Raw genomic sequence first — 9720 nt, 5'->3', positions numbered from 1 at the left:
CCACCTCCCAGGGCACATGGAGGAGTGAACTGAGCTATTCGCTCCTCTGATGCTGGCCCTAGGGAGAAAGACAAAATCTCTCAGGGCCTTCCATGGATGGAAAACCATGACCACACCCCCAGTGGTGGCAAGAGCCCTGCCCTTCCTTTTCAGAGGTCTTGGATTCCTGCTGGGTCCTCCAGGGCATGAGACCTTGAGGTGGTCACTTTCCCTTTTCAGGCCTGTATTTCCTCATCTGGAATTGAGGGAGGGGGCAAAGTCACCTCTGACTTCTCCCCTTCAAACACTTTCCCCTAGCAACTTACATCTGCACCCAGCAACACCCGCAGACCTGTCATCTCTCTCTGGGTTCAGAGCAAACCATACATTTCAGGGGAGTCTGAGAAAAGGGATACCTTTTCTCTGTTTCTCTGGAATGGCAGGACCAACTGAGACCGCACTCTAAATTAAGATGCTTCCCCGGCCCTTTTACCTTGGGGCTCTGACAGGTAGGACCCAGCCAGGTGTGGAGCCAGGCAACGCACGGTGTAGGAATTCCAGCCAGGCAGCAGCTCCTGGAGTCTGGCAGCCCCTCCTCGTGCCCTCAGCTTCCCCAAAGATGCCTTCGGATGCCCAGCTCAGAAGCACACAGCCTCATCACTAGACAGCCACTAGTCTAGTCGGGAGCCCGCCAAGCTAAGCCAACATGCAAAGAAACAAGTGAGGGACTGTCAAAAAACTCTCCCTGCAAGGTGGCCCCAAGCTGTCAGATTTCTGTTTCTGAACACCCTCTAATTTTCCCACACTCCCTTAAACCCTTTAACCATCCAACAACAGCAATGCCAATAAAATTGAGCTCTTATGATGATATTCAGTTCCTACAAACTACTGGGTAGTGTGCTAGGTCCCTCGTCATTACCCTATCATATGGGCTTTCCCACGGGTCCATTTTACACTCCAGGAAAAGTGACTCAGAGAATATAAATAACTTCTTCAGGGGCACACCCTTCCCAGCTAACGGTGGAGCTGCCATGCTGCCTTCAGAGCCAGTGCTAGGTGTCTACGCTGTGCTCTTCCCAGCATCTGTCCCCTTGTCCCCTGCCCCTTTTCTAACAACACCATTTTAAAACTGGGGGAACGGCAGCATCCGCCAGCTCTCACCAGCTGCCAAGGGCTCAACAGCTACAACTCAAGGCTGACTCCAATTTTGGTTTCCCTGCTTCTCTGGAGATGGAGTAGAGTCTGGCAGAGGTCCCATCTTGCAGAAGCAGTGCTCAGTATTTACCCAAAGGGATGAGAAAGGATCTTGCTGTGGGCGGAGCCAGGCCAGCACGCTGAGAGTTAATGACACACTGCCCGAAAGTCTGACTTCTAGAACCTTTCGGTGCTGATACAGGATTCACAGTCCAGACACCTGGCTGACCTGAAGGTTCCCTCCGGTGGAAGGAAATAGACAACTGTTTCACATCTTCGAATGGCCTGCCCCAGCAGGACACAGACTCATGTTCTCATCCTCATCCCCGCCCCCAATTCAGAATGGTTTCTCTGTTTATCTGGAATGGCAGGACCAGCTGAGACCGCACTCTAAATTAAGATGCTTTCCCGGCCCTTTTACCTTGAGGCTCTGACAGGTAGGACCCAGCCGGGTGTGGAGCCAGGCAACGCATGGTGTAGGAATTCCAGCCAGGCAGCAGCCCCTGGAGTCTGGCAGCCTCTCCTCGTGCCCTCAGCTTCCCCAAAGATGCCTTCGGATGCCCAGCTCAGAGGCACACAGCCTCATCACTAGCCTCATCACTAGCCAGTCACCGGTTGGGAGCCTGCCAAGCTAAGCCAACATGCAAAGAAACAAGTCGGGGACTGTCAAAAAACTCTCCCTGCAAGGTGGCCCCAAGCCGTCAGATTTCTGTTTCTGAACACCCTCTAATTTTCCCACGCTCCCTTAAGCCCTCCCCACGCCTCTGAAATTAATTTCAATTCTCTGTTGTGGATTGCATTTGGTGAAGACAGAAAGTCGCACAGAAAGTCTATTGGGGGAAACTTCAACACTCTGACATTCAGAAATGATGATCACAATGGAACCACGCTGGTGCCAGCTGCCAATATGTGCCATCCTCTGCAGGATGGGGCCAGTATCATAGCCGCCCCAAATGCCTCAAGACAAGCTGAGAGCCTCTGTTGGGGACTTCTTAGATGCCGTTCCCCTCTACCATGCCCACTCCCACACGAAATTGCCCTGAATTTCCCTGGAGATCATAAGTGGCCCACCTGTCATTTTCATCCCTAGATATTGGACTAAAACATAAGTTATGCCTAAAAGAGTGTTGACCCAAATATAGTACCCTTGTAGCCAGATGGTTTGGGATGATCACCGATGTGATGCTAAATAATACTGACTCCCACAGGGAGAAAGGTAGTGTCTTTTCCAGTATCTGCGCATCCTTCCGATGGTATCAAGGAGGAAGTCTCAGTTTGGTGCTAACATGTCTTTAAGACCTCTTCTAATGTATGATCACTTCATTTTATAGAAAGCAGCTCTCTAGCCTCAGAGCCTTCTACAGTCAACAGTATCTTGCTAGAATCGAACATCACTCTGCTTTCTTGTTTCATGGTTACCTCCTGGTTTTGCCATTTTCTTTTTCCTTTATAATGGAGTGTAAAGTGTTATTTGAAAATAAAGTAGATGTCTGGGCCAGGTGGCTTGTACCTGTAATTCCAACATTTTGGGAGGCCAAAGCAGGAGGCTTGCTTGAAGTCAGGAGTTGGAGGCCAGCCTGGGCAACATAGTGAGACCCTGTGTCTACAAATTATCATCATTATTATTATTTTTTAGACAGAGTTTCACTCTTGTTGCCAGGCTAGAGTCCAATGGCACGATCTTGGCTCACTGCAACCTCTGCTCCCGGGTTCAAGTGATTCTCCTGCCTCAACCTCCTGATTAGCTGGGATTACAGGCACTCGCCACTGCATCCGGCTAACTTTTCTACAAATATTTTTTTAAAAATTAGTCGGGTATGATGGTGCACACCTGTAGTCCCAGCTACTCTGGAGGCTGAGGTGGGAGGATCGAGCGTGCCCAGGAGTTCGAGGCTGCAGCGAGCTATGATCATGCCACACACTCTAGCCTGGGCAACAGAGTGAGATCCTGTCTTTCTTAAAGAAAAGAAAAGAAAGGTGAATAAAAAAGGTGAGTGGTTAAAAAAATACCCTGTCATAAATAATAGTAAGGTGTTATGCAGAAAACACAAAAATGAGGAAGGTGGTACTGAAATGAATGTTTGGAAGCAATGACTTGTGTGCCTCATGCATTTTTGCTGAAAGAGCACTGGACGGGGAACTTACTAGCAGGTGTGCGACCTTGGCCTCTTTACTTCCTCTCTGTGGTCCTCAGTTTCCCCACGTGTGAAATGAGAATGATGCCCTTCTTTGTAAGGTGATTACTTTCAAGGCTTCACTGTTTTCAGAAGTCCTGGGGTGAGGAGGGGGGTGGAAATTGCCAGACAAATAAGAAGTGCTAAGAGTCAATTTGAAACAGCCTTGCTTGGTGGGGCTAACAAATGGACATGGTGAATGTCAGAAATTCTAAGAAGGGCCAGGCGCGGTGGCTCATACCTGTAATCCACTTTGGGAGGCTGAGGCAGGCAGATCATTTGATGTCAGGAGTTCAAGACCAGCCTGGCCAACATGGCAAAACCCTGTCTCTACTAAAAGTACAAAAATTAGCCTGGGCGTGATGGTGCGTGTGCTACTCGGGAGGCTGAAGGATGAGAATCACATGAACCCAGGAGGCGGAGGTTGCAGTGAGCTTAGATTGTGCCACTACACTCAAGCCTGGGTGACAGAGACTCAGTTTCAAGAAAGAAAGAAAGAAAGAAAGAAAGAAAGAAAGAAAGAAAGAAAGAAAGAAAGAAAGAAAGAAAGAAAGAAAGAAAGAAAGAAAGAAGGGAGGGAGGGAGGGAGGGAGGGAGGGAGGGAGGGAGGGAAGAAAAAGAAAGAGAGAGAGAGAGAAAGAAAGAAATTCTAAGAAGTCTCATTATCCTATGCCACGGGAGAGGCACCTCTAACTGCTCAGCCGTCTTGAGGTCCCATATGGGGGTCCCTTTCTGTTCTCAGAGATAGCTGGCTCTGATGTCCCCCCATCCCGCCCTCAGACTGATGGCCAAGGCAGCTTTGGAACTTAGAATGGGCCAGTCACGACTACCAGCTCTCACCTGGATGACTGCAGCTGCCTGGTATATCTTCCCTGTACCAGAGGTTCATTTCAGTACCACCTTCCTCATCTACATCTTCCTTGACTCCTCCAGACCCGGGTCTTTTCCACAAGACCTGAACCTGATGATGCCTGTGTCAGAGTAGGTCTCTGAGCAGAGCAAGGGACACCCGTCAACCCGTGTGTTTGGCTGATGGCAGAGGATGCACTTTGGCACCCGGAGGCACCAGGGTAGAGAGGCTAGAGATGAGTGGCAGTGGTACCCAGCCAGGAGCTGAGCTGAATTTCAGCAGAGGCAGGTGAAGGTTCAGGGATGGAGAGGGAGCGGGCAGGAAGGCTCAGAGGCAGAATAACAACCTCTGGCACTGAGTGAATGGGGGTAAAGAGCAGGAGGAGGGGTGAAGCCCACCGCAGGCTTCTTCTCTGTTGAAACACCTGCCTCCTTGCTGCTGCCTCTTAAAGACTCCTGCAGGGTGGATGTGGCGACTCACACCTGTAATCTCAGCACTTTAGGAGACTGAGGTGGATGGATCACTTGAGGTCAGGAATTCGAAACCAGCCTGGTAAACATGGTGAAACCCTGTCTCTACTAAAAATAGAAAAATTATCCAGGAGTGGTGGTTCATGCCTGTAATCCCAGCTGCTCAGGAGGCTGAGGCAGGAGAATTGCTTGAACCCAGGAGGTGGAGGTTGCAGTGAGCTGAGATCACACCATTGCACTCCAGCCTGGGCAACAGAGTGAGACTCCATCTCAAACAACATCAACAACAACAACAACAACAACAACAACAACAACAACAAACTCTTGCAGAGGTGATGAGGATTCCCCGAGCCCAGGTCTGCTTGGGACAAAGTCAGTTCTGTCCTGAGAGGGGACCTCTGTCAGGAGAGGTGCTGCTGAAGCCAGTCTTGCCCTAAGGATCTGAATTTATTTGTCTTGAGCCAGAATCTAGCATGGCAGCAACCACTAGCACCCATACTGGGGTCCCCTGCCAAGTCCCAGGGAGAGATGGGGAGGAACTTGGTCTTCCAAGTAAAGAACAGTGTTCTGGAAAAATTGCCGGTCCTTGCTGCCATCTCCCAAAACAGATTTCGCTCAATCCTACCTTCACACCTTGGTTCCCTGCAAGTCAGGGGAGAACGCTGGGAGCTTGCTCCCTCCCGGCGCTGCTCTCCTGCCTTCTCCCTTTTGGCCTATATTTTAGCCATCCTGCAAAGCTCGAGTTCCCAACTTCATTGTGTCACCAGCTAACTATAATTTTTTGCTTTGCTAGGTTTTACAAAACTTGCTGCAACATTGTTTGGCAATAAAACTTCAACTTTCAAGTTCATAAGCATCATCCCTGCTACCTCCGATTAGATCATAAATCTGTTAATGTCTAGGGCCAGGTCTTTAATTTTCTATGGTCACCCCAATGCCTACATAGAACTGAGCGTTTGAAAGACACATCATCAGTGTGTCTGATGCTGGGTGCACACTGCACTTTGGGAGGCTAAGGCAGGCATGTCACTTGAGCCCAGAAGTTTGAGACCAGCCATGTGCAACACAGCGAGACCTCATCTCTACAACAAATAAAAAAATTAGCCTGGCAGAGTGGTGCATGCCTGTAGTCCCAGCTACTTGGGAGGCTGAGATGGGAGGACGACTTGAGCCCAGAAGGTTGAGGCTGTAGTGAGCTGTGATTGCACCACTGTGCTCCAGCCTTGGCGACAGAGCAAGACCCTGTCTCAAAAAAAATAAAACAGGCTGGGCGCGGTGGCTAATGCCTGTAATCCCAGCACTTTGGGAGGCCGAGGCGGGTGGATCACAAAGTCAGGAGATCGAGACCATCCTGGCTAACACGGTGAAAACCCGTCTCCACTAAAAATACAAAAAAGTAGCTGGGTGTGGTGGCGGGTGCCTGTAGTCCCAGCTACTTTGGGAGGCTAAGGCCAGAGAATGGCGTGAACCTGGGAGGCGGAGCTTGCAGTGAGCTGAGATCATGCCACTGCACTCCAGCCTGGGCAACAGAGGGAGACTCCCTCTCAAAAAAAAATAAATAAATAAAATTAAAAATAAAAATAATAAAATAAAAGACACACTATTCCAAGACCATTTGAAGGAATGAATGGAGTTTTAGATTTGAATGATCAAGGCAGCCTCCAGTTCCAAATGGATGAAGATTCCTCCCCTACTAGATTGAAAGTGCTTCTTCATCTCATGCTTTTTGGTGAAAGAGCACTGGATGGGGAGTCCACCATAATTTCTAGCAGGTGCTAAATAAATGATTCAGGAGAAGGAAATAAAGGAGGCGAGAAAGGGAGGAAAAGAGATCAGTGAACAGGGAGACTGGTGAGTAGAAAACAACTGCTATGTATCCAAATTAGGAAGGAACATGGGAGAGCATACGAGAACCTGGACCTACTGATGGATTGTTGTATAGGGGGCTTAGTTGGTAGGAAGGTAGGAAAATACTTTGACATGTAAATATATGAGAAATATATGGGTGATTAGGTAGGTACAGAAATTGATTAACTGATAAGTAGACATGAGTAAATAAGTATATAAGTATGTAGGTAGTAGATATAAATAGATAAATTGAGAAGTAGATTACCACCATAAGACAGGGCAAGAGGCTGGGCACAGTGGCTCATGCCTGTAATCCCAGGATTTTGGGAAACTGAGATGGGTGGATTGCTTGAGGTCAGGAGTTTCAGCCCGGTCTGGCCAACATGATGAAACCCTGTCTCTACTAAAAATACAAAAATTAGCTGGGCACGGTGGCAGGTGCCTGTGATCCTAGCCATTCAGGAGGCTGAGGCAGAAGAATTGCTTGAATCCGGGAGGCAGAGGTTACAATGAGCTGAGATCATGCCACTGCCCTCCAGCCTGGGCGACAAAGCAAGACTCTGTCCCCCAGCCAAAAAAATAATAATAATAAAAATTAATTTAAAAAAAGACAGGGTGAGAATAATGATAATAACAATAATAAAAAGAAATAGATATGAGAAGGTAAGTAGACAGATCAGGAAAGTTGGAGGGCAGGCAGGTAGGTGGATGGGAGAGTAGACAGTAAGGAACGCAGGCGAACTGTTCAAGGTCATAGCAACAGAGAACAGAAACCGTCCCTCGTTGGAGAAGTGCCAGGCTTAGGGGCAAGCTGTGTTTGGAACAGTGTGGCCTGGGAAAACCCATGGGGAAATGCCAGCTTCCGGATGCAGGTGTGTCTCCTTCTGTGGTTCCTGGGGTAGAGGGCCAGAGAAGCAGTCCAAGGTGAAAGGCATGAGTTCCTCACCAACACATCCCCTTTCCTGAGGCAAAGGAGGTTCCCAGGATCAGAACAGGGACTAGTTCTCAGGAAAGGAAGCCCAAAAAGAGGGAGGGCACAGCCTGTATCCTCTCTGGTATGTCACACCTCTGGTTTCTCACATCCAAAGGATCAGATGGGGAAGGAAGCTGGAGGAAGGGAGCTTAGCGATTTGTGGAGTGTTCCTACCTTTCCAATAAATCAGGCAACTTCCCAGAGGGAGGCTTTGTTCTATTCTTCCTAGAACTGAGACCTTATGGGCGAAAATACCACACAATGAAAACAGAACAACAAAAACAACCAACAAAGCAGAGTCAAAGGAATCAATAAAATATAAGACCCTGGCAGGGGTGCCCTGCAGCCTCTGAGAAAGTGTGCAGAATGGGCCCCTTCATGCGGTGCCTTCCATGGTCAAACCTAAGGCCAGCTGAGGCTGCCCGCACTTAGAGTCATCTTTCCACCATTCACGTTGGGCTTGTGGTTGCCTCAGACGCCAGCCTCGAGGCTGAGTCAGAACCAGCTTCCTCTTGCAGGAAATGCATGGGTCTTACACTGAATGATGTCCCTGAGCCCTTAGATCAGGGACTCTGAATGCTATTATCATCTCCACTTTATAGATGGGGAAACTGAGGCGGGGTGCCCAGGAAGTGCTCAGAGTCATACCTCTTGGAATTGGGAAAGCAGGACAGGCGCTCAGGCTGTCTGAGGACATGGCCCATGTGCTAATTCAATGCCTCAACCCAAGGACAGGGGCCACATTGATTCAGTTCTCAAATATGCACAGTACCCAAGCACTCAGCACTGCGTTTTACACAGAGTAGGTGTCTAGATATTGTTTAGGGCCCCCAGTGAGACTGTAGTAATTATTTTTCTCGGTGCTTCAAACCCCTGGTTTATCTTCTTCCTGTTCAATTCTCCTTGCTGTTGTCCTCCTTATAGTGGTCTGATGTTTATACAGTGTGACCTAATGCCAAGCACTGCCTTGGAAGGTTTCTACCTACCATCTCATTTAACCCTCACTAGAGCCCTGGGAGATTCGTATCATTGCTCCCATTTCAGAGATGAAGAAACTGAGATTCCGAGTGGTCTAGTCATGTAGCTAAGGTCACATGGTGCATAAAGAACAGAGGATGGCCTCAGACCCAGAGTTGTCCAGCTGTCCAGCTGTCCAGCCTCCAGCCTGGTTCTTTTTCCATCATCACCCATCCTAGCTCCCCCTTCTTTGGCTTCTGACAGGTGTTGTCCTGATGTTGTCACCCACTGTTGACCAGGGACTGCCTGAATGTTTGCTTTAAGTTCCTATTGAGGCACCTGAGTTCCTCCAGGGCAAGGACCTTGACTCTTGGGACTCGCTGGAGCTTTCCTGGGGCTGGATACACAGAGGATGCTCTGTGTAGCATAGAGCAAAACCCCTAAGCTCCCATCTCCAGGATTGAGCTTTCTGCACAATTGCAACTAAGGCACTGCAATATCTGAAGGTGCCTTCTGAATCATCAATTTCACTTTGAAGATTGCCGACCTATTTGGGGTAGATTTACGGTAGCCCCTTGGGTTGTTTAGGACAGGAAGCCAAAACAGTACTTTTTTTGCAGAAATTACAGCAATTGGCCAGGACTCATGAGACCCCATAGTCTCCCTCTTCAGAACATGACCAGAGGCAAATCACTTAACTTCTCTGTGCCTCAGTTTACTCGTTAGTAAAGGAGGAATAATGGTATTACATGAACTATCCATTCATCCATCCACTCACCCAACCACCCATCCATCCACTCAATATTCAACAAACATATATTGCACACCTACCGTGTGCTCAGGCCCTGTGCTAGGTATTTGGGACATATTGTGATCAAAACATAGATCCATGTCCACGTGGAGTTTATTTTCCAGTGGGAGGGTCGAACAATAAACAACACACACACAATACCAAAGTAAGATATACAGAAGGTGGGGGACCAGGCACAGTGGCTCAAGCCTGTAATCCCAGTACTTTGTGGGGTGGACAGATCACTTGAGGTCAGGAGTTCAAGACCAGCCTGGCCAACGTGGTGAAACACTGTCTCTAAAAATACAAAAATTAGCCTGGCGTAGTGGCTTACACCTGGAATCCCAGCTATTTGGGAGGCTAAGGCATGAGAACTGCTTGAACCCAGGAGGTGGAGGTTGCAGTGAGCGGAGATCTCACCACTGCACTCCAGCCTGGGCATTAGAGTGAGACTCTGTATCAAAAAAAAAAAAAAAAGTGGGGAA

The 9720-nt window shown here is 48.6% G+C and overlaps 1 protein-coding gene across 6 annotated transcripts in view; it reads right to left on the bottom strand.

Moving 5' to 3' along the window:
• CIITA (class II major histocompatibility complex transactivator) overlaps window positions 1-9720 on the bottom strand; it is a 60857-nt gene that overhangs the window by 47822 nt on the left and 3315 nt on the right. For 2 of the 6 annotated variants that reach the window (XM_007985572.3, XM_007985579.3), the window contains exon 1: window positions 1595-2845. The exons of 3 other annotated variants lie outside the window; for them this stretch is intronic. In XM_007985572.3, the coding sequence (XP_007983763.3) occupies window positions 1595-1646 (52 nt within the window). In that variant the 5' untranslated portion in view covers window positions 1647-2845. Of the gene's footprint in view, window positions 1-472; window positions 2846-9720 lie in introns of those variants that run through there. One more of the 6 variants, XM_007985587.3, reaches the window with a different exon arrangement.

Source organism: Chlorocebus sabaeus, chromosome 5 (genome assembly GCF_047675955.1).
Source record: "Chlorocebus sabaeus isolate Y175 chromosome 5, mChlSab1.0.hap1, whole genome shotgun sequence".
In the NCBI taxonomy this organism is placed as follows: Eukaryota; Metazoa; Chordata; class Mammalia; order Primates; family Cercopithecidae; genus Chlorocebus; species Chlorocebus sabaeus.
This window is presented reverse-complemented; position numbering and strand designations above follow the sequence as displayed.